The sequence below is a fragment of the Sporisorium graminicola genome, chromosome SGRAM_10 (genome assembly GCF_005498985.1).
Source record: "Sporisorium graminicola strain CBS 10092 chromosome SGRAM_10, whole genome shotgun sequence".
Classification (NCBI taxonomy): domain Eukaryota; kingdom Fungi; phylum Basidiomycota; class Ustilaginomycetes; order Ustilaginales; family Ustilaginaceae; genus Sporisorium; species Sporisorium graminicola.
This window is the reverse complement of record NC_043720.1, coordinates 708,906-732,296: the sequence shown is the minus strand read 5'-3', so window position 1 is coordinate 732,296 and position 23,391 is coordinate 708,906. Positions and strand designations below refer to the sequence as shown.

The 23,391-nt window shown below is 55.4% G+C and overlaps 9 protein-coding genes across 9 annotated transcripts; 4 read left to right on the top strand and 5 right to left on the bottom strand.

Moving 5' to 3' along the window:
- Nucleotides 1–2,133: 2,133 nt before the first annotated feature.
- EX895_001303 (uncharacterized protein) lies at nt 2,134–3,207 on the top strand (the record flags this gene model as incomplete). The annotated part of the gene is made up of 1 exon (XM_029881902.1): nt 2,134–3,207. The coding sequence occupies one exon, from the start codon at nt 2,134–2,136 to the stop codon at nt 3,205–3,207; it is 1,074 nt and encodes a 357-aa protein (XP_029741990.1).
- Nucleotides 3,208–3,653: 446 nt separating this feature from the next.
- EX895_001302 (uncharacterized protein) lies at nt 3,654–6,326 on the bottom strand (the record flags this gene model as incomplete). Its single annotated transcript, XM_029881901.1, has 1 exon — nt 3,654–6,326. The coding sequence occupies one exon, from the start codon at nt 6,324–6,326 to the stop codon at nt 3,654–3,656; it is 2,673 nt and encodes an 890-aa protein (XP_029741989.1).
- Nucleotides 6,327–7,926: 1,600 nt separating this feature from the next.
- On the top strand, nt 7,927–10,995 carry EX895_001301 (uncharacterized protein; the record flags this gene model as incomplete). Its single annotated transcript, XM_029881900.1, has 1 exon — nt 7,927–10,995. One exon carries the CDS (start codon nt 7,927–7,929, stop codon nt 10,993–10,995), a length of 3,069 nt encoding a protein of 1,022 aa, XP_029741988.1.
- Nucleotides 10,996–11,200: 205 nt separating this feature from the next.
- On the bottom strand, nt 11,201–12,160 carry EX895_001300 (uncharacterized protein; the record flags this gene model as incomplete). The annotated part of the gene is made up of 1 exon (XM_029881899.1): nt 11,201–12,160. One exon carries the CDS (start codon nt 12,158–12,160, stop codon nt 11,201–11,203), a length of 960 nt encoding a protein of 319 aa, XP_029741987.1.
- A 459-nt stretch (nt 12,161–12,619) lies between these two features.
- Nucleotides 12,620–13,975, bottom strand: EX895_001299 (uncharacterized protein; the record flags this gene model as incomplete). The annotated part of the gene is made up of 1 exon (XM_029881898.1): nt 12,620–13,975. The coding sequence occupies one exon, from the start codon at nt 13,973–13,975 to the stop codon at nt 12,620–12,622; it is 1,356 nt and encodes a 451-aa protein (XP_029741986.1).
- A 990-nt stretch (nt 13,976–14,965) lies between these two features.
- On the bottom strand, nt 14,966–15,901 carry EX895_001298 (uncharacterized protein; the record flags this gene model as incomplete). Its single annotated transcript, XM_029881897.1, has 1 exon — nt 14,966–15,901. One exon carries the CDS (start codon nt 15,899–15,901, stop codon nt 14,966–14,968), a length of 936 nt encoding a protein of 311 aa, XP_029741985.1.
- A 784-nt stretch (nt 15,902–16,685) lies between these two features.
- On the top strand, nt 16,686–17,873 carry EX895_001297 (uncharacterized protein; the record flags this gene model as incomplete). The annotated part of the gene is made up of 1 exon (XM_029881896.1): nt 16,686–17,873. The coding sequence occupies one exon, from the start codon at nt 16,686–16,688 to the stop codon at nt 17,871–17,873; it is 1,188 nt and encodes a 395-aa protein (XP_029741984.1).
- A 119-nt stretch (nt 17,874–17,992) lies between these two features.
- Nucleotides 17,993–20,884, bottom strand: EX895_001296 (uncharacterized protein; the record flags this gene model as incomplete). Its single annotated transcript, XM_029881895.1, has 1 exon — nt 17,993–20,884. The coding sequence occupies one exon, from the start codon at nt 20,882–20,884 to the stop codon at nt 17,993–17,995; it is 2,892 nt and encodes a 963-aa protein (XP_029741983.1).
- Nucleotides 20,885–22,299: 1,415 nt separating this feature from the next.
- EX895_001295 (uncharacterized protein) lies at nt 22,300–22,926 on the top strand (the record flags this gene model as incomplete). Its single annotated transcript, XM_029881894.1, has 1 exon — nt 22,300–22,926. One exon carries the CDS (start codon nt 22,300–22,302, stop codon nt 22,924–22,926), a length of 627 nt encoding a protein of 208 aa, XP_029741982.1.
- Between the last annotated feature and the right edge of the window lie 465 nt (nt 22,927–23,391).

Genomic DNA, 23,391 nt, shown 5'->3' with positions numbered 1-23,391 from the left:
ACCTTCACTCAAGAAGAAATTGAGGGCCCCAAGCCAGGACGCAGACCGATTCATCCATGAACAAAGCACCTGGCTGGCGTAGCGTGGACTTTTGAGTGAGAGCCACCATGCAGACACTGGGCCGAGTCATGTCGCTCCTTTCAGGCTAGAAGGAAAGGCACATGATCATACTGGGGTATGCAAAGGCTGGAAGATGTTCCGAACGGCCAAGGAAATCCGGAACGAACTCTTGTGTTTCTTGCCGATGCACAGGATCGCCTCACCCTCGTCGAGCGCCGTGGTCTTGATGAGCCGCCTTTCAAGTGCATGTTCGAGGTCGGCCTCCGCGTCTTTGTTGAAGAAACAGAGCGACTTTGGGCTGCCGCACCTGGACTCCCAGAGCAGTCGTCCAATCTTGGTCAAGATTCGATTCGGTAAAGTAAATGCTTCGGTTTGCGTTTGTCAAAATTTATCGGCCCAGCTATGCTCATACTGTAACAGCATTCCACGAGCGCTGTCCCAGGCCAAACAAGCCGATAAACTTTGACAGAGATTTGGCTTGCAGCAAGTACCTTGGATCGATTCAATCCCATTTGTCGAGCTCAGAACCTGGTCGGAAACGATACTTGATGTCGTACTTTTCATATGTACACTGAGAACTATGTGTCAAGCCAGCCAACTATTTGCCTGGCAGATAGCGCCAGCTCGTCGAAACTGGACGTCCTATTCCAGGGCCAGCGCTCCGAAAAGTGAGTCTTTTTCGCCAGCTAGTCTTGTCTTTGCCCAAACTCGGTAACCTCCCATCCAGCGCCAAAGATGGTCTCCTCATACACGGCGACAACTGCATGAACACTCCCGCTGCCAAGCGCGATTTTGACTCGATCCCTACCAGCAAGACGAAGCTCATGTGTAACAATGGTGTGTCGCACTTCCACCACTACGAGCAGCCTTACTGCGTCGATCAGAATGTTTGAGAGATCGCCAGCTGGTTTCAAAAAGTGATTGACGGTGCCGGTCTGTCGAAGCGAACGCTTCTCTGCACGAAGGTACTGTACCTCATGAGATGATGATTGCAAGGCTCCGAATCACAATCGTTATGGCCAATCCAACCTGTGTTTCGAGAGTGCTTATTGCGTTTCAGAAAAGCGGACCTCGACTTGCTTCACGTACCTGAGCCTGTTTTGTAGTCATCGTTGCTTTGCTTCCCGCCATCTTCTCTATATGTGAATCTGCTTGCGCATACGCTGGGAGAAACAAGACAAAACGATCCGCATAGATAGTTCAAGCGGAGGCAGGGACCGCTCGTTCGCGGGGGTACGAACAAAGCATTTGGAGTGCGCAGCAGTAGTGGCTAGTGTCAGAGTGAAGAGCGACGTCCATTTTCGCTGAACATCAAGCAGTGCAAAGGAAGAACAAATGGCCTTGCAAGCGACCAACGCCAAGAATGGCAAAGGGCATGATGTGTGATAGACCATAGCCTGCAGAGTGGGATCTCAACGACGACCGCAAGCGATCATAGCAAAAAAAAAAACCCTTGGCCGTGACTTTGCCTCCAATCGAGAGATTTCCGACAATGAAGTCCTCGGCTTTCTTGCGGAAATCTGTGCGCTGACGTTGCAGTCACGAGATCGTCTACAACTACGAAAACGATGCAGGAAGCGATTCGGGTAATGGCAAGACAATGTAGCGAGCGATCACGACAAGCTCAAGAGATTTCCATGCGAGCTTCACCTCGCTTAACGCCCTTAGTGCGGAGAAGGGCATCTAAGCGATGTTGACTCCCGAATACCCCACAGAGGCAGGAGAAGGCGACGAGTGAGAGATTTCCGAAATCCGCTCTTTGGGTCTAATGGTGTCCAAGTGTGCGACGCTACTTGTTCTCCGTGTCCTGGGACTTGCGAGGTGGAGAACGTGTCTCTATTGGATGTAGTTAAGGGTCACAGGTAAAGTTGTTGCGCCTCTTCCAGTGCTAAAGCGTCATCTTGTCGTGAAGGAGGGATCTCCGAAGGGTGGAACCTTTCCAGTTCCCCATCGAAATGTGGCAAAGCCTGTTAAGCAAGGTTCGGCTCGTTCCAACTTACGTATAAAGGCATCCACCAGTTGACGAGGTAGGCAAGCAAGAACAGCAAAGCGCCAGCCACTAAGCCGTTCAAGATGCTGTCCAAACTATTTCTGCTGGCTTCACAGCTCTTGTCCGTCTCCTTGACGCTCTCGCAGCCCATCTCGTCTTCATCGCTATCAAAGCGCGCTTCAGACAAGGTAGGATACCTCTTTATCCATTTCTACGACGACTACCTCTCCCCCGGAGTATACACCACCTACCCTGCGGGTGAACAGGTTTTCGGACACTTGTCCAACGGCAATGATGCGCTTTCCTACAAGTCTCTTCTCTCTGGAGCACCTCTACTCACCTCCAATGTTGGAACGGGTGGTGTACGCGACATGTACATCGTCAGCAAAGGGGACGAGTCACAGCACTACATAATCGCTACCGACCTCAACCAAACCGCAGCCGGAGGGTTTGGGGGCAGGTTTCTCAGCCGCAATCTCGTCATCTGGGACTCGCAAGGGTCAAGCCTGACCCAATGGAGCCAACCCAGATTGGCCCAAGTCGTACCTGACAACTTCAGAATGGCATGGGCCCCGGAAGCCATCTGGCTAGAAGACGAGCAGAGATTCTTGGTGTACTGGTCCAGCAGCAAGTACAGCGATGCTAGTCACACTGGAGATACCGACTATGACAAGATCTACAGCTCCTATACCACCGACTTTGTCACCTTTACCGATCCGGAAGTGTTCATGGATCTAGGCAACAATGTTGGCGTCATCGACCTTACCATCGGCCGCGGACCCGTGGATGGCGTTAACCAGTACGTGCGCTTCTTCAAAGACGAAAGCGTGTACAAGGTGCGCGGACAGGTTAGCTACACTGGCATCAATGGCCCTTGGCAAGACATCGGCTCTTCAACAGAGTTCGTGGACAACGACAACCAGGCGGAAGCACCGATCTTTTTCCAGGACAATACCAGTGGCAAGTGGTACGTCTTCCTGGACCAATATGGGAGGAATCCAGCCGGTTATTGGCCGTACAGCGCCGACAACGGCATTGCCGAGTACGGCTACACTGGACTGGGCTTCCCTCAAGGCATGCCGACGAACCTGAAGCATGGCAGCATCAAGCCGTTGACTCAAGCTCAGTACGACGAAATCAACAGCGCTTGGGGTTAAGGCGAGCAGAGCGTCTGAGAAAGCGGAGCTTGACCAACTCACTTCGCAATTATATGCCTCAATCAAATCTGTTTCTCCCACTGTAGCTCGCCTTTTGCGCTTGTCGGGCCTCCGTGCAGCGCATTGGGAGCTCCTCGTGCTCTCAGGCCCCACAGGTCTAGTTGCAATCTCAATTCTTTCCATCACCAATCGTGCGATGCTGAACTGGGAAACTCAAGTTTCTTGGTGCGTCTACGTCAGCCAAAGTTGGTGCTTCCGTACATCATTCAGGCTGGGGACGAAATGCGAGGACTGCCACTGGTCACAAGACATACAAATTGTTATTTCCAACCGGTGGACTCGATGCACTGATTCCATGATTCCTCTCGCACGTCGTTGAAAGATTATACTAGGGTACATGTTCTATTTTGAGAGACACCGATGCGCATTCCTGTATCGCAGGCATCTCAGTTGTGCCACCGAATCTTCTCCGAAGGAAGGTAGCTGATGACGCCCATCGGCAGTGCGCCAGCCTGCGACATGACCAGAGAGCCATAGTAGTCCAACGTCTCGGCACCGTAGAGCTGTACGATGCGCTTCCAGTAAAAGGGTGTACGGGACTTGGTAGCCGCTTGCTTGTATGCTTGTGCGCCGTCAACACTTTGTTCATCGAAGATGAGGTAGTGCAATATTCCCTCTTCGTTGCCCTTGAGGTCCTTCAGCAGCGTCTTGTAGGCCTTGGAAAGCTCAGGTTCCGTCTCTTCGGCATTGGCCATGAAGTCTTGGAATGTCATAAAGGTTTCCTCGTTGTCTGCGTTGAATTCGTCGCCTCGCGGTCTTCGCCGGACCATGGCGTTGTCCCATCTCTCGATCAATCGATCGAGTCTTTCGTGCGCTCCGCGCCATGCCTTCTGCACTACCTCTTGTGGGCTGTCCTGTTTCTTGACGAGCAACTTGGTGTTGAGCTCCATCAGTGGATTCTGAACCGCAAGGCCGCCCAGCTCGGCTGGAAAGTAGATCAGGCTGGCCTGCACACTCTGCTCCTCCTCACCGAAGCGCTCTTGGATCATGGCGGCTACCGTGTCGGTCAAGTTCGCATGGCGTCCTCCGTCAGCCTGTAAGAGACGTTGCTGGACCGTCTCGAAGGCTCGCATGCAGATACGGATGTGCTCTCGGCCAAGACACTGTGCTGGCTTGCCAAAGTTGTTGACGAAAAAGCTGTTCATGTAGCTGTTCCACACCCGTACCCAAGACATGAGGCTGCCAGTGGCATCGAGCTGCACGCGCATTTCGTCGATGTGCTCCTCGAGCTGTGTCTGGTCGATGTCCCAATGGCCCTCGTCTGCCGACAGCACGAGGAACCCCCAGCGTATAGGACCCCAAGGTAGGATGGGGTCCGTCTTGCCAGGTGCAGGGATCTCTTGCGCTTTGTCCTTGAGAACTGGAGCCTGCGAACCCTCCAGCGTACAAGCGGCCGTTTTGTCCATGTTTAGCTCGAGGCCTGTCTCTGCACTGAACTTCTGCAAGGTTTCCCATGCCACGGCGCACTGGTCCTGCTGGCCCCAAAACCACAGGTCATCGTGAATCCGGTAGAGGTAGCCTCCGTCGGTCGCCTGGTTCACAGCAAAGTCCAAGGCGATCATGACCACCTCGCCGAACAGGGAGCTGAGTTGGTGCGCAATAGGGGTACCACAGGTTCTTCTGCGTCGCTGCGCTTGACTGCCATCGGAAGCAAACGAGATGGAGGGCGAGAGGAACTTGGCAAAGAAGTCCAACCATTTCGTCGGTAAGCCAAAGAACTTGAGCACGGTCAAAATGGTTGTGTGCGACAAGGAAGGTCCAAACCAGCGGAAATCGGATTGCAGGACAGTAAACTGGCCATAAAGGTCGCATTGAATCAGCTGTTCGGCGGTGATCATGCGTAAGAGCTGCTGCTTGATGTCGACAAAGGAAAGTGGGTAGCTGTCGTCGCCGTCGCCGTCGCCCTCGTAGCCCCTGGCCAACGATCTGCGAGCGATAGGCGAGATGGCCGACAACCAGAACTTGTCCTTGTACTGCTCCCTTCGCAGGTTGTTGAGGCTAGCGGAACGCTCTGCCTCGATGCTCTCGCTCACCTGATGAAATTTTTTCGTGCGAAAGCGTTGCTGTTCCTTGGTGGGTTTACGACCGGCTCCGTGCTTCCAGGTGTCCTCGAAGAACTGTCCAAAGGCTCCGTGGAAGCTGTTGGACCAGGTACTACCAATGTGGGCCAGGAAGATGGCCTGGTAGACTTCCTCATCCATGTAGACGCGGTACTTGCCATTGATATGCCGCCGCATGGACAGCTGCACACCGCCGTCGGCCCATTGCCACGACTCGAGGTTTTCGAGATCCTGGTTGAGGATGTCTGCAATCTCGCGCAGGACACTCTTGTGAGCTTTGAGATCACGCAAGTTGGCACGCTTGTCACCTGCGTAGAGATCGTTAGATAGCACTTCACTGATGGCCTTTCGGACAGCGTCCTCGTCAAAGCGGTCAAAGTTCTGACTATGATACTCGATCTTGTTCCTGAATTGCTCCAGGGCAGAAAGAGAGCCCAGCCTGAGTGGCTCCAAGGCGGAAGCGAACGTTTTGGCGAGGAAAGCGTTGAGCCTTTCGGCGTCGACGGGATCCTGGCGGAAAGCCAAGGCTTCCCAGTCTCGTCGCTGCTGGTGCAACGCTTCACGTGAGGTTGTGTCAGCCATATCGGCAGCTTCTTGCTTTTGCTTGTGGTCGTGCACCCATTCGGTCACCAGATGACCATAGAGCATGGCATGGTTGATCTGCCGAACGCGTTGGTCCAGTACACGGTTCAAAAGTGTGCACCATCCCTGGATCATGGAGGCTGTGATGGTGCGGTCGTACGTAGCCTGTTGATTTAGCTCGGCGATGAGCTTAGGCGATAGGTTCACGTGGAACGGGGATTCCAAGCGAGTCTCACTTTCACCCAACTTGTCAAAGATGGCCAAGAGTGCCTCGAGCGTGTTCGAGGGCGTGGGGTCTGATGCGCTTGCTGCTTGGGCTTCGGCGCGTAGACGGGTCAAGCGATCCCTCTGTACCTGCAGGTTGGCCAGCTTGCGGTGTGTAACGTGTTGGAGCGTGCCAAAGATGTTGCTAGACATGGTGATGATGTCCAAAGCGGAAGCCACCCAAGTCCAAAGGTAAGAGGAATGGAGAAAGTGGTGAAGGCAGGCACCAGCAAAGGGTTTGCGGCCCTGTTTTGTACCTTGTGCAAGCAAAGGCAGGCGACGCAGAGCGCTTACACGCGCAGCAGCATCACGGTCTTGGTCTTGTGACGCCGCTGAGGCTTTGGGCCACGGCTGTCAGAGAGGGCGGCGAATTCTGCACAGAAGCAATGCCGAGCTGAGGTTCTCCGCGGAAATTTGAAAATTCGGCGTGCGCTTCTAGAATGACTGCGCCACCCGAGATGATGACTCGGGCTCCGCAGTCGTGTCAAATGGCTGGGTCAGGGCATCAGGGCGGGGAGACCATGCAGGACAGCGGCTTTGGTGGTAGTAACGGGAGCGTTGCTGACCGATCTAGCCAAACGCAACGAAAGCAAAGTGCGTCAGGCACTTACTTCCAAGCATAACAGGGCCCAAATCCGTCCTAGCTTTTGGACGAACAAGGAAGCGATCTGAGTGTTCATGCTAGTGCTCGCTTGGTCTCGGGTTTCACTCTGCCTTTGTTCTTGCATGAGAACCAATGTCTCGAGTCATCACGTTGGCTGAGGTGGCCTACTGCGTCCATGAGAAAAGACGCAGACCGGGTATGAATATCTACCGTCCACTCGTCGCAGTGTTGAGCCCACAGGACGTACCACTGCCTCATTTCCATCGGGCTAGCAACCATTTGCTCCTACTCTGGTTTGGCATACCAGCTCACGGCAACTTGCAGACGAGCCACGTTGCCGACAATGGCAGACCGACCGGATGGCCCCACTGGGCCTGATAGGGATGCTGTGAGTGCTTATCTCTCCGCAATCGACGCTCACTCGTTCAAATTCGAATATTCGATCGACCATGCTCCCACTGGAACCGAATACTATGCAGAAAGCGGTTCGCAAGGTCATCGCATCTTGGCAAGCAACGTTGAAGCGCACAACAACACACTCGTGTTGACCGACGAGATCGAGCGTGCCCTACAAGCTGGACTCGTGTTTACTCGAATCGCCCTAGTCCAGACAGACTTGTGATGGTCTCCATCGCACTCTCGACCACGTCAATCCTGTAGTATAGTGGGGCCGCCCTACCACGTGACGACTCAAGAACTGGTCTTTGCTTGGCTTGAGTTGTACTTCGCGATCAGAAGAGGCGCGCTGAAGTTTTCATCCTGTTGATTACCCGTTGATTACCCGATCTTGCCAACCGAGGTCGAAGGGTCTTCTGGACCCTTTGCGGTGATTCGCGCAGAAACGCAGAAAATGGGGCTCTCCGGCGTTTGCTTTTCATATCGCCGCCACTCTCTGCACACGGTTTCCTGCCCTGCCCTGCCCTGCCCTGCCCTGCCCTTCTTCTTCCGGTGTTGCTGTCCCACCGGGCTTTGAATACGGTCCCGACTGAGGCTGTCTAAGAAGTGTGTGGCTCTCGAATCCATCGTCTCTTTCACCTCCTCGACTTTTCTGCGCCCCTCTTTCCTTGGATGTGATACGTCCCCACTCTTAACATCGCCATCACGTCCGCATGTCCCTCCTGGCAACTCGTTGCGGTACGAGAGTCCTTTATGCAGCAACACGCCACATCTGAACCTAGCTCCTCGAGATTGTCTCTTCCACAAGTGCCTATCGAACAACGAGACTGCGACTATGGCCCCGACCAATGGGCACACTGGTTGCGTGAATACCAGCTTGGAGCTTGGAGCGCACGCACCGCCCCGGCGCAGCCACCTCGTCTCACTCCGCATCACAGTCCCTCCAACGCTCTGAAGAATACCGACCGGGATAAACATCCCAGCTTCGCCAAAGAAGAGGGCACGAGAGAGGTGCCCACTCGCACATCTCCTGCCAACTCCACCTCGACACCGCCCAAGCTCTCCACCACAGATCCACAAAGATCTCCCACCACACAAACAGATCAACACGATGCAGATCACTCGTGGCAATTCTTTCGCGACAATGGATGGCTTCCAGCTCCTCCGCTTCGAGATCAACACCGCAGTCGTCTGAGAAAGGCCCTCATTCGTCACAGGCTAACGGCGCCTCAGCAGCGACCCGCCCTGCGATTCTACGTGCAGCACGCCAGAGCCGTGTTCAGATGCTCGTCCGCCTCGATCATGGTCGAAAGCCCGGACGCGACATGCATGCTGATCCTCGCCCGCGATGGAGGCGACACTCAGGTGCAAACCATGCCACGCGAATCCAGTCTCTGCTCGCACGCTATGCTGCTTGCCGACGATCAAGTGCTGGTGGTCGATAACGCAGAACAAGACTGGCGGTTCAGCGCATTGTCTTCGTCGCCACTCGGATGTGCGACCCTGGAAGGAAAGCCTACCTGCTTTTACGCTTCCGCACCCTTCTTGCTCTCTGATGGGGGCGGTGGAGTCAAGGATGGCGCTCAAGTAGGTCGATTATGCATCATGGATGAACATCCTCGGTACGATTTTGGCGATGCCGACGTACGTATTCTGTCAGACATCGCCATGATGGCAAGCAAGGCAATCGAGCACGAGTACGATAGCACAAAGAGCATAAAGGTAGCAGAGATGCAGCAGAGAACAAGCAACCTGATTCGCATGGTCGAAAACGGAGTGCTGATGCCAAAGCCCGTTGATCCTGATCGAGCTATTCTGACGAAACGCATCTCTGCCCATGGTCTTCATGTCATGGCGATGCCTCTCAATGTCATGGGCCGAGCCTGCGTCGAGCTCAAGGATTGCTTGGGAGCTGCAGCTGTGGCTGCATTCGACGTAAGCAGCATTCCTTGCGGTGAGTACGACGATGGCTTGCCACTGGGCTCGTCCGCGGTAACCATGGTCAGCTTCAGTGGACCTGATCGCCTGCGTCCCCGCACAATAGAGCCTCTCCTTCTCCGGAGAGACGTGTTTGCCAACGCTCTACGTTCCATCGACGCACGAGCCGATTCTCAGAATCAATGCAAGTTCTACGAGAGGGGATCCAGTCAAGACGAGTCATCGGATACAGCGTCTGGCGGTGCTTCTGGTTGCTCAGAGGGGCACCTCGACCCTTGCGGCGAATTACTTCCACCCAAGGACCAGGTGCCTTTCTACGCCGTGTGCGTGTGCCACAACCCCAAAAAGCAACACTGGACCATCATGTTCCTGGTCGCATTCGCCGAGATGCCAGACTTTGGCCGACAGGAGCACTTGTTTATCGAAGCGGTCTCGCAGATTGCATCAGCAAGCCTGCTGCCCCGGCAACTTGCAGGCCTGGCCCTGCTCAAGTCGGAGTTCCTGAGTCATGTTCAGCATCAATTGCGGACACCCTTACGCACTGCGCTTGGAGCGGTGGACCACCTCAGAAATGCGATCGATCAGACAGAGGGAGGAGCAGGCAATGCGGCCCTCGACCTGTCACCCGATGGAACGTTGGCGACCATGCTAGACTCCATCGCCGGGTCTGCTCAAACGCTTAATGCGTACCTGAACGACTTGCTCAGCTTCCAAAACGAAAACACGCTTCGGACTTCCGAACACGTCGTCGTCGACATCGTCAGCATGGTAGAGGCGATTGCCGATGAAGAGTGGGAAAATGCGCAGCGTCTCCGACCCCAGCCGGATACATCCTCCGTGGCCGAGAGTGTGGAGCTCATTGTTCGTTGTACACCCGAGTTGCGCCATTCCCAGTGGTTGCTCGATGCGAGGACGCTCGAAACGGCGATACGCAAGGTGATAGCCACCGCGGCGCACGTCACTCGTTCAGGCTATATCGAGGTCATCGTCAGGCTTGCTCATGGCGGCGTGTTTCGAGCAATCGAGCCAAGCAGAGGCAACAGCAATCTCTCCATTGAGGTCGAGGTGCTGAGCACAAGCAACAGCACTGCTAACGACACTGCTGCTACCGTCCTCACCCACGCCTTTGGCATCACCGATCCGTTTTACCGCGACTTTGCCCTCAACATGGCCTTGGTGTCTTGCATGCTGAAACGATGTGGTGGGCGCTTATCCGTATCTTCACATGTCGAACGCAAGAATTCCATGAGGATTTGCTTGCCCGTCCAGCACGAACCTTCGCCGCACGTTGGACGGGACCCAACGTCTAGTATTTTAGAGGGCAGATTCGCGGTCAAAACGGTGGCTTTCTACGACATGGAGACAGAGGGGTTGAAGCGCCTGGCCACCTGCATTTGGGACCATCTGTCGTCGGTCGCCAATCTCGTGTTGACCGAGGATTTCAAAGAGGCTGATTGCATCATCCTGCCCGAGGTGAAGGCGTCTGACGTGGATCAAAGATGGGAAACGATGCTGTCGCAGTCGAAGAGCGACTCGAGATTCGTCTTGATCAGGTCGTCGTACCTTGTGCAGCAAAAGCAGGTCGACTCGTTGAGTGGCCGAGCTACGCTGCCTTTCGGGTTGCCGCATGGCCCGAGCTCTTTTTGGTTGCTCGAGACATTCTTGTCTGACGGCGAGCCGATGCCGATCTACACGATGGATTCAGCGCACGAGCGTCGACAAAGGCTAGCGTCTTTCCAAGGTCAAAGCTCTGGGAACAAGCTGCCAACAGACCCTTGCCACCCAGGCACGTGGGAGCACGGAGCACAATTGCTGTCAAGAAGAGCGCACAGTCACGATCCATCCCCACCTCAACGTATACCCTACATCAGGACGCGCTCCTGAGGACCTGTATCAACCCACTAGCGATGCTCGCCTAGAAACAAGGCCGATCTATAACTTGAGCGACTCTGGAAGCAAACGCAAATGGCCTAGATACCATCGTGGAAACGGGAAATAGATTTGATCAAACAAAAAGATGGCGGGGATGTTGTAATGCAAATCGATTTGCTAACTTAGGCACTTAGGGTAGCGTATGAGCCGACATGCATCATGCATCCTGGTCAAAGTCAAACGAGTTGCCGTAGCCTGCGTTGAGATGGTCGATCGTGTCGGCTTGGAATCTGGCGGGGATCGAGATGCCCAGCTTGCTCTGTTGGGCGATCAAGGGCTCGAAGCTCTTTGGCATGTCGAGCGTCATTCTCTGTCGGTACCAGGGAGCAAAGTGGATCATGGCGAGCATGATGCGGATGTCATTGGTTCTGTTGGGCATGCCTGCATGCCAAAGGCGCAGGTCGCGCACCACCACCGAGCCCTTGGCCACCGTTGGCTGCAGGGGCGGTGACGACTGCGACCTGGCGTCCAGGAGCTCCTGCCTGATTCGGCCGGAAGCACGTTCGCCGTGCAGCCCCTGCTGGTCCTGGATCGACGTCGCGCTGTGTGTGCCGAGCCACAGCTGCGTGGAGCCGTTGCTCGGCTGCATGTCGACCAGACCCACGTTGACGACCGTGGCAAAGGGGATGCTGGGATGGTCGAAGTCGGCGTCGCTGTGTACTGGCTGGCCCTCGTCGGCTTTGACGGCAGCATTGCTCGAGATGAACGAAACCGTCGGCTTGCCTCCCAAGTAGGCCGCGGAGAGGCTGGTGGCCAAAGGGTTGAAAAAGATGCTCGGCGCAAAATAGTCAAGCTCGTAAGGCGGGCTTTGCTGCAGATTGCCCAGGTTGTAGTTGAACGGGCCCTCGTCCCCTTTGGCGATGAGGGCACGTGTGTCGATCGTCATGCGTTCGTTGAGGCGATCAAGCAGCTCGGGATCGATGATGTTCTCCAAGACGACAATACCGTCGTGATGCAAGGCCTCGAGCGCGCTTTGGAGATTTCGCCGAGAGAGCATGCCTTCAGTCTTTTCGGACGGGCTTGGCTTGACGCTCCGAATCCGGCTCGCGTGTGGCAGTACAGATGTGAAGTGGCCGCCTCGCATAGGCGACCAGGCTTTGCGCAGGATCGTCGGCATGTTTTGTTCCAGACTGTCGAAGAAAAGGAGGGGAGCTCAAAAACAAATGCTCGAGTGTTCCATAGTGGTTTGGACGGTTTATAAACCCTTGCTGCTGCTGTCTTGCGGCCTGGACAGACATCCCACAACCAACGCTTCAAAGCTGAGGTGCGTATTGAGCCCTGTGTGGCTTGCCGGAGATGCGAGCTGCAGCGGCGCCACCAGGCAGTTGTTCGAGCTGGACCAGATCGGAGCTGCGCTCTCGGAAAGCCGAACTTGTCGGCACTCCGAGAATGCGGGGGTTGAATTCTGGTTGGACCAACACCTGCATTGTCAGGTCGTGTTGCACCCTTTCTCGATCCAAACAGCTCGGTCATCAACACAGGCGATCCTGCACACAGGTGGGCGCAATAGTATGCATTTGACAGAAGGATTTTACTAGATGTACATGTATGCCTCACTCGCAGCATATATCGAAAGCTATGTGTCGAAGTTGTCATTCTGAGCCAGAGAAGCGCCGGCCCAGGCGAAAAACTCAAGATCGTCAAAGCCCAGCAGCGGATCCAACTCGGACGCGGCTAGCATATCGGAAGGAGGCGCTTCCATCGCGCATGGCTGCTGGCCCTGAGATAGCTGAACAAGTGTCTCAGCGATAGGGTCGGGGTTGGGAGAGTGTTCCAGCGAAGACGACACTGTGTCTGCCTCCTCAGTCGCACCGGGCGGCGCATCGTGGGACAAAGAACGCAAAACGCCGCCCAAGAAGCGCAGGTAGCAGTGCGGCGCTGTGCTTTCAATCGACTGGTTTGCAGCCCTCGAAAAGCAGTCGTAGACACGATAGCATTGTTGCAGGAGGCGGGTGCCGTCGATAAAGGTAAAAGTGCTCGACAGTTGGGCGAGTCGAACAGCGACGATGACCTGGTAGGACGCTGCCACCCACATGGAATTGTAGCAGTACACGAGACGATCGGCTGCCAAGCGCTGCGGGAACACGTCGAGGTAGGTGCTACTTGCTTCGTACAGGTCCATGACAATGCTAGGTGGCCACTGCGACTTGGCTTGATGATGCAGGACGAGACCCAAGAGTTGCACCAGGGCGTGACTGACGTAGAGCCGCGACAGTTCCAGCCGAGAAATGGACGCAGACAAAGGCAGAGCATTTTGCCATGTCTGTGACCAAGTCCGCAGCTGTGACTTGCACTGTTCAGCGTAGAAAAGATCGTTACCCGGCGGCAGCAGGCTGAAGAGATGACGATTCCTCTTGATGATCGTGCGGAGTTCGACCATGGACACCAAGGCGACGTCCGAGTCGCGAGCCAGCGGATCCAGGTGCCAGTCTCGACAAGACGAAAAGAGATCTTGCTCGGCCAAGATGCTGTGGCGGCCGGTATGCTGTGCTAGAGAGAATTCGTGCAGCCACAGGTTGAGCCAGGCCCTTTGGGCGTGACGTTGCTCGAGTCGCGTGGCTCGGGTGGCGTGCTCGTCACGACGACTGGACAGGCACGCCTGTAGATTGATCTCGCTTGCTACCCTAGCAGCGTGCGAGAGAAGCGACCACGATCTATCCTCCCGAACATTCTCGGATGGCGATGCGAATGCAGCCAATAGCAGAAGGGCCTGAACGATCTCGACAGAGCGGAATCCGTGTGCGAGAATGGCTGGATACACGGTCTGATGGACATGGTGGTCGAGCTGACGAGCGATCGAGTCAAATTCTGGCTCTACACGCGCCACTATGAAGCATATGACCGAGAGGAGGGACTGCGATCTGGAATGGATGTAGTCGAAAGTGCAGAGTCGTGGATCAAAGTAGGCCAATGTTTTCTCAAAAGTGTCCATGAAGCGATCAAAGAGATGGAGCGCTTGCCGAGTAGTGATGATTTGCAGCCTGATGGGATCCAGGGTAGCATCAATGTCAAAGTGACTGGCAAAAGAGAAAGAGGCGGTCGACGAACTTTGCTGTCGGAGGATGCTCCAGAACAGACGTTCTGCGCTTTCAAGGGGTAGCAAGCTGTCGCGTGGTCTTCGACGATCAGCGGTAGAGTCGAAAGCTTGGGTGGTGTGGACGAGTGACGGCAGAGGCGTTCTTGAAGAGTGCACAGTCAGTGTATCCGCGGAGGGAGGTGCTGTGTCTGCAAGAGATGGCTGAGAAGAGCCGTTGCTGTTGGTGTGTGGTCTGTTCAAAGTTGCAGATGGAGGAGTCGAGGAGAGGCTCAAAGGTGGGAGAGGATTTTGGCTGCTCAAACGACCACGAGCTGACCCGAGTACAGCATCGCTGCTTCGTTTACTAATGGGTCTTTTGCAGCTTAAAGCTCGGCGTGAGCAACGGTCGCAAACATCGCCGCGAATGGTAGTACACCGGAGCTGGTCATAGTCGAAGCAAGGCATGCACGTCAGCTCAAAGGCGAGAGTTGAGGGTCCAGGAGCGTGCTGTGGCGAGAACGAACCTTTTTGTCGCGGCACGGGTAGCATGCGAGACGTTTTTGCTCGAACAGGCCATGGCTCATGCTGGCAGTACAGAGATGGAGGTGCGCAGCAAGGGGGAACCAGCACGAATGCAGCATCATGACGCCTACAAGGCCGTGATACTCCGAGAAGCCAACTCGGAAGTCCGAACTTCGGAGGACCTAACAGGCTAGACCTTTTTCTTTTGTACTGTGACCATGTCTGATGGGAAGGGTCTTCTCAGCAGCCGTCGGCACACAGAAGTGGAGATAAGAACAAGTTGACACAAGCAGAGCAGAGCCGAGGTGCAAATTGAAGCCAAGGCTAGATTAACGAGACAACGAAAGAGAAACAAGCCAGGAAGCAGAAAGAGGTCGAGAGCTGCTACTGCAGCTTGAGAGTGGGGGCAAAGGAGCTGACGGTGGCAAGCTTGGCGCCCTTGAGCAGGAACTGGTTGCTCTGAGGCTGTTGCTTTTCTGAATTCTTGCCGTAGTAGCTGTACTGGTCGATGAACTTCATATTCTCGGTGTACTCGTCGGCAATGGGTTCAGGAAGGAAGCTCTTGAAGACTTCGGCGGGGACGTTGTTGTAGATAACCTTCTTGCCAGTGGCAGCGGAGAGCTGGGACGAGAAGGACTGCAGGTCGGTCCAGAAGCTGACAGCCTGGACTGTTTTGCCGTTGGCAGCTGCACCTGCTTCAAAGATGCCAGCGACCCACTTGCCGGCGTCAGCGACAATGTCAGTCATAGGGACTCGTGCGGCAGGATCAATGGGCAGATTGATGCTGTAGGAGCCGTCCTGCGCCTTGTTGATCATGCTTTCGAAATTCTGCAGGAAGAAGGGGGGCTGGAAGTAGGTCACGTTGAGCTTGTCGCCTCGTACCGACTCTGCGTAGTCGTCGATGGCAGCCTTGCTGTCAAAGTGAGGGACGTTGAGAGTGCTGTTGGTAAGCTTGCTGACGTTGGGGAGCGTGGAAATAACGAGATGGTTGACGCCGGTCGAGAGCGAGGCATCGACAATGTTGCGACCCTGCTGCGTCTCCTGTGCGGCGTCCATGGTCTCCCAGAAGTTGGTGACGGCAAAGACACCATGCGAGCCAGCGAGGGCCTTGTTGAGCGAAGCAGGGTCGTCCAAATTGGCCCGCACGAGATCGACTCCGAGCTTGACAAGCTCTTGCGCTGCTGGTTTGGAGGTATCACGGGTGACGCCGCGAAGAGTGTACTTTGCCTGGAGCGCAGGAGTCTTGAGAATGGTCTGGACAACACTACCACCCTGTTGACCGGTGACACCGAAGATGGTGAGGATCTTTTTGGACGACATTGTTTGAGAAGAGGGGGTCGGTGAACAGAGGTTGCTCGGATGGTACGATTGAGCGAGTAAGCTTGATGAGTTGATGGAGGAAAACAGATAGTGAGAGGTGAGCTAGTTGCTATTTATGCTTCTTCTCGAGCCTTGAATGCATAACCGGCATGGTGGCGGTAGGGGAGTGTTCAAGATCCTCGAGAATGTTGAACGCTGCGCAAAGTTGGCCGACATTGACAACACGGGGTGCGGACGACAGACCACTGCACGGACGTAAGCAAGCAGACAGCGCGGTACAAGTATCATGGCTTGGCATCACGAGAGATTGAGAATGACCAATTCGGAGTCGTCAGAGCACAGACACGCATGTTGGCGGGGTCGGGCCATAGCGAATGCCGTGACGGAAGGTGCAAGCTGCCGAGACTCATTCAAGGCTGGGTTAGGGTCCTTGCTTAACGCCGGGACAAGTCTGACAGCATTGCTTTGCATTTCCGATGTGGCGCAAGAACCGAAAACGACAGATCAGTCAGTCAAGTCCACTTTGCCTGTTTCAGGGTCTCTGCCGATGGCCGATTGACGATCGACAAAGAGCAAAGCGAAAGCTCGATGGAGTTACATGTATGTAAACGTGCTCTTGAATGTGAGATCTTACTCTAGCAACAATGTTGAATTTCACTGATTGGTGCAGCAAGCAGCCCGAGACCCGAGCTCGCCTTTTTTTCCAACATGGTCTTCGCTCTGTCCAACAATCAATCTTCCTGTCTTGTTGCTCACCAGCTACACTGTACACCAGCACATCGACATGAGGTCTCTCACAAGCACAGTATGCGGCGCGTATGCTGCCATAGCCTCTGGCTCTCGCACACGCGCTCTTCACACGGCTCGACCCTGCCTGGCCCAAGTATCTCCGCCCCTCCCCTTTTCCTGGTCTCACCTGAAATCCGACGACCAGACTCGAAGCAGCGATCAAGCTCAGCACGCTGCTGCAACCTCGGCCATCGTTCAGGATCATCGCGCTTCGGTTCAGCAGAAGCGCGACCGAAAACTCCGCGAGTACGAAGCAAAGATCAAAGTCAAAGCCATGCAACAAGGCCTCTCGCCCGAAGAGTTCAAGCGTCGATCCATCGAGTCTGCTGCGGCGAAACCCAGCCAGCCTGTCACGTCCACACCAAATTCAGCTGCCCCACCAAATGCGTCAGTCAAGTCGACTCTGTCCGAAGTGGAGAAGCGAGACCAGGCGATAGCACAATCCCTACAGCAACGATCCAAGGCCGAAGCCGCAAAGAAATTGGCGTCCGGCCAGGTCCATTCCACCCCTACAGGCGCGCAGGAGGGTCCTATCAAACCACTCAGCAAGATCCTCGACGTGGAAAAGCTGCAGACGCAGGATCAAGAGACCATCACCAAGCTCTGGGCTGGATACCACTCCATCAAGAACAAGCTCTCCGCCGTCATCCCCACCGAAAAGTACCTCGAGATGCTGGCTAACGCACGCAAGTATCCTCAGTTCGTCCTACCGCTGCCCCGTCAGGTGATCGACGAGGAATCCGATGCCGCAGGAGCATCCAAGGAAGCTTTCGAAATGCAGTTCCTCGAGTGGGCCGTGGTGCCCAACCCAGCTGCCCAAGGTGCTCCTCCTTCGGCCACCACCATTTTCACTCCTCTGGCCGAGTACAAGCTCAAGCAGGACTTCAGCCAACCCGTGCTGATCCTCACCTTCTACACCGACCTGTCTCACAGCAACGGCATCGTGCTCATGAGGGGCGAGGTGACGGGACTCAACGAAAAGACGGGCAAGGGCGGCCGCATCGATCAGGCACAGGCACAGCTGCTGGCTCTCACCCTTCAGCGCTTCTACCTTCCCTCATCGGCAGCAGCCACAGATGCCAAAGAGGACGCATCAGCCTGCGCTCAACTCTTGCACGACTTTCACAAACGCCCAGAACACTTTGATGTGGAGCAGCTCGTCAACGTCGCTTTCCGTCTTTGAGTACGCTGGCGGCATAAGTGAGTCTAGATCAGATGCTATCAATACATTGATTACTAGAACGCATCCAAGTACGCGGGTTAGAATCAGCGTGCGCTGCCATGCAGATGAGTTAACATCAGCTACTCTTGCTCCTCGCTGACCTCCTCGTCCTCCTTGTCTTCCTCAGTCTGGGTGACAGCGCTAGACTGGTTCTGCAGATCCTCGCAGATTCGGTGCCACTGCTTCTCGACCAGCTTGTATTCGCTCTTCTCCAGGGTGCTGCGGCATCGTTCGAGTACCTTGAGCGCCTCGGTCATGTCGCTGGCGGCCAGGTAGCCCAGATAGCTGATCCACACTTCGACGTCGGTCGCCTTGATCTGTAGCAGCTTTGCAAAAATCTTTTCCACCAACTGGGCATTCTTCTGCAATCGTGCCGCATCCGCATCCGCATTCGCATCGTCGCCCTTCAGGTCAAGCTGGAGCTCCGAGATGACGTCGAGCCACGCTGCATGCGACGCAAAGCACGACTGGAGCAGCCACGAGATGATCTCGCCGTGTTTGGCCAGGCGGCGGGCGAGCTGGACGTAGCGGAGCACGCACAAGTCGTGCACGCTCTGGCGATACGCCTGCACGGCTTCGACATCCGTCACGGCGGCACTGTGGCTGCGCGAGAGCAGCGACGCTGTCTCTCGTACCGCCCATCGATACTGCTCCGAAGCGTAGCCAAACGACGCCTTGATCTGCTTGCGACTCGAGTCTTCGGCGCCAAACACGCCGTGGTCGAGCCAGTCGAGGAAGTGGGACCACAGGCTGGTCTCGGCGGAAGAGTTAGCTGTATCTGCACCGGCATGTTCAGAGCACGCCTGCAGTCCTCGATGCCATTCTGCTGCGATTGCATCGCGACTCTCCTGAACCGACTTGCCCGACGTCTTGGCCAATTGCGAAGCGACAAGGATGCGGAGACTCCAGAGCTCGTCGCTCGAGGCAAAGCTGGCGGGGCTTGTCGCCTCCTTGAGCTGATCCCTGAGCCTTGTGAGCTTGTTGGTCTGATCCTTGCCATCTTCGAGAGCGAGTGCAGCGTCGACCTTCTTGCGCAGCGTGACAGCGCGCATCTGAGCCGTCTCGATCTTGGGCCCAGCAGCCTGCGCTTCCTTGACCAGCTGCGTCTGCACCGAGTCGAGATACCACAACAGGTTTGGCTCATCGATGCCGGAGCGTTGCGCATCGCTGAGCATGTCGACAAGCAGTGCGGTAGTAGTGTAGAACTCCGCTTTTGCGCTGCGTGCGGTAGGCTTGACGGTGTCGATGGGTGCTTGTACGCAAAGAGCGCGCATCTGCTTGACGGCATCGTTGACCGCTGTAGGAAGCACACCAGACTCGGCCAGCCTTTGGTAGGCAGCCGAAGGCCTTGCGGCCGATCGGCCCCTCTCCGTCAAGAGCGACTGCAAAAGCTGAAGGATGAGCGAGACAGCGATCGAAGCGGACGAGGACGCCGACGCCTTTTTCAGGCCTGAGGCTGCGGTGCCTCGAAGCTGTGATGCCAGCTGAAGAAGGCCATCAGTTTCGTTCGAGAATGAGGTTCGCAGATGGCTGGCCGAGGAGAGGAGTCGATGCGAGTCCATCTCTTCCGCGTTGGCGACTTGCGCGGCGGTCTCAGCGGACTTATCAGCGTAAACGGGCACCTCGGGACGGAAGGAGCGCAGACACGAGACAAGAGCTGCTGGCGCAAAGTGGGACCAGCCCCAACGCTGACGGTCCGAGAGATGCTGGTAGACGCCGTCGAGAAGGCGACGTCGCAATGCTTGGCCGCTCTTGGGGGCATCGATGCTGATAGGCTCGGCGAATGGGAACGACTGGAGGAGCTCAACGAGAGCAACAAGGAACACGAAATGGAGATGAGGTGCCAGAGACTCGAGAGCGCTGCCAATGAGGAAGAGGGGAATGTTGCCCCTCAAGATGGAGATCTGTGTTGGAGGAATGGTGGTCATCTTTCTGGGCGTGAACGTGTTGGGCTTGGCGGTGGCGGATTCGAGTGCTTCGGGATTTGCGTCATCGTCCTTGTCCGGCACTTGGCTGAGCAGTATTGTCTCGTCGTCGCCTTCTCCATCATCGTTGCCGTTGGATCCATTTGCTGGCTTGGAGTGAGAGTCGAGGTCAACTGCTGACTGATGTGCCTCTGCGGAAGCATCCGTGGAGGTGAGGGCTGCCTCGGCGGCAAGGCCTTGATCCTCCCATTCGAGGCCCAGGACGAGCCATCTTCTGCGTAGGCGCTCGATGAAGACCAGCTCCATGCGAATGTACTCCACCCACAGTCGAAGCAGATCCGACTCTCGCGAGGAGAGCTTCAACGTGGCCGGACCGGATGATGCGGCTTTGGAAGGATCTTCAATGGCGCTGGCTGTACCGTTGCTGTCGTGACGCAAACGCTTGTTCGAGTCGAAATTGTTGCCATCGTTGTCACGCTTGCCGCTGGTCGATGCTGTGCTATCGGATGAGGCCTGTTTCCATGGAAGATGATTGAGTCGGAGGGCACGCTGCAGAAGCGAACGAGCTGCGGTGGTGGACGAGTTGTCGTTGAGTTCGTGAGCGGCTGCGGCGAGCCAGAGGGCAACATTGCTAGGGTGCAACGAGAGCGCACGAGCATAAACTCTGCCAGTGACAACACGCATCTTTCGACTCTTTGCGAAAGCTATGTACTGTTGCCAAGCGTCGACATCGTACTTAAACTTGAGTACAAGACGCTCGTAGATGGCGACAATGTGACCGGTGTGAGCTGCTGCGTTGTCGCGGTGGAAAGAGCGTGGCAAGCCAATACGGTTCGCTTTCAAATTAATCAGGTCGGCGAGATTGCGTTCAAAGTCGGCATAGCGAAGGAAGTCGTTCTTGTCCGGTCCTCGTCGCAACAGACGTCCTTCGAAAGTCTGACGCTGTGTCGTGATGGAGCGGAGCTGCTCTTTGGAGAAGACGCCATTTTCGTCGAGCAACTGGAGCTGCGGGACGGAGCGCTCGAGCTGGTATTGTACCCTCTCCATTTAGAGCGACGCTGACTGTGCTGTCTGGAAGGAGCTTGTGGCTGGTATGATGGTCTGAAGAGAAAAGGGCACTCGACAACGTCAAGCAAGAAGCAGCATCGGCATCTTCGAGGGTCCAGCCTGAAAAGAACTTCTTCCAAAAAAAGAAAAAAGTCTGGAAAAAGCAGAAAAACCTCACATTTCAAGATTTTGTGGAGGCAAAAGGCCAAAACGTTTCTCGCACGACATGGCGAAAAGCGATCTTGGGAAATTGGAACTTGTCCTGTTTAGCTGTGGTGTGTGACGGAAGCGGTCTCGCCGAGTTCCTCTCCCTGCCTCACTGTGTTGGCCGCGGTCAGCTAACATTGCTCGCTCTTTGGCTGGTCTCTGCCACTTGGCCGCATTTCGCAAACCTGCGGGATCTTGGAAGCAACTCGCGCTCACCGCTCACACCATTTTGGAAGGCTGAATTCCAACTCGAAATCGTCGGCTCAAGCGCACCGAGAGAGAACGAGCAAAGCAACTGCAACCTCCACCGACTCGCTTGGATGTGTGACTTTGACTCGAATATTGTCGCATCGCACCACACCGCTTTTCACTTGCCACCACCAGCAACACCTGACATCCTCATTCTAAATCCCCGCCGCCCCCTCGACTCTCGACGAGCCTTCATTTGCGTAAGTGTTGTCCCGGTCCAATTTTTGCTCTCAGCTCGTCCAGACTTGGTGGTGGTCACTTGCTCGAGCCGGTCCCAACTCGTCCATATCTCGGTCCGGACGCCCCGTTACGACCTCTCTACTTTGTCACAAGGTGCTTCCTGCTTGATGCGTGCGTTCGACACTGAGCACGTCGCTCATTTACACGCATGCCAGCTCCAGTCAATCCCACACTGGGTGCGATGCAACCTAGACGATGCAGCTCAGGTGGGATCGCTTCATCTGTCGCACGCACGTCCCGCACCGTACCTGCTCCATTGGCCGCCAGGCATTCTCGCTTCTCCATCATGACAGCATCTCTCACCCGTCCTTGTTAAGCACACAGATTTGATCAGAACGTAGCTGACCACGGTATCGCCTTTGCCATTCTCTTTTGCCGTTCTTCACACGTTTTCACCAACGTCGCTCCTTTCTCTTGTCAACGACTCGCTTTTGGACATGTCAACGACGCCTTCGTCCTCGCAACCTTGTTATTGCGATGGAAAATCGACCATTTCTTCGTTCAATGGACACAACTTTCATCGCACATCTAGTCATCCTCAACCGGCCATTACCAAACCACAGATCCCAAAACGCAGCCAACAAAGACTGCAAACCTCTTCGCTCGTCGAAGCATCTTCAGAAGAGCCGCAAACCGAGAAACCCGCAGTCTCTGTCTCCGCTGCCAACCCTGCTTCTTCCATCACCTCTCGAGCGAGACCCGCTTTCTACAACAGCAGAATGCCCAACCCTCACTACGACTTCCTGATCAAGCTTTTGCTGATCGGCGACTCAGGCGTCGGCAAGTCGTGCTTGTTGCTACGATTTTGCGACGATGCCTGGACTCCGTCGTTCATCACCACCATCGGCATCGACTTCAAGATCCGCACCATTGAACTCGACGGCAAACGCATCAAGCTCCAGATCTGGGATACCGCGGGTCAGGAGCGATTCCGCACCATCACCACCGCCTACTACCGTGGAGCCATGGGCATCTTGCTCGTATTTGACGTGACCGACCAGAAATCGTTCGAGAACGTGCGAACGTGGCACGCCAACATCGAGCAGCACGCAAGCGAAGGCGTCTCCAAGATCCTCATCGGCAACAAGTCGGATTGGGAGGAGAAGCGTGCCGTGACCACCGAGCAGGGCGAAGAGCTTGCCAGAGAGCTCGGCATCCCGTACATCGAAACATCCGCCAAATCCAACGCCAACGTCGAAGAGGCCTTCTTCAACTTGGCGCGAGAAGTCAAGACGCGCCTCATCGACACGGCAGCCGTGACGCAAGCGTCGCCAGCAGCGGCAACAGGCAACGTCAATGTCAACTCGGCGCCCAAGGCGGGTGCTACAGGCGGCTGCTGTAGTTGAAGCACGTCGCAATACCTTTGGTGCTCGACATCGGCTCGACTACGAGTTCCTTTGCTGCTCTGTCTTCACGCTGTCTAGCTAGCGGATGGTCCGATGGCGTGTTCCTCCACACGGAAGTCTCACATTCTTCGCCCGATGCACAGGCGCCAACGCTTGGAGCAGTCTGGCGTGCTACCGTTCCCATCTTGTATATGTACATCATCTGATAATCCATTGGCCCGTAAGAAAAGAAAAAAGAAGAACGAACGGGCATGCGAATGTTGGATGAGACACGGATCCAGCGAACCTCAAGGGCTGAGACAGTGGCCGTCTGTCTACTTTACGGACGGACTAACTAACAGATGAGAGCATCAGTGTCGATTGTGTGTGATGCTCCCCAGAGTGTTTTGCCTGGCGGTGACCTGTGCTCAAGATGGAAAGGCGGGATTTGCTTTGTTTGCAAAGAGCTTTCTGCCACATGTCGAA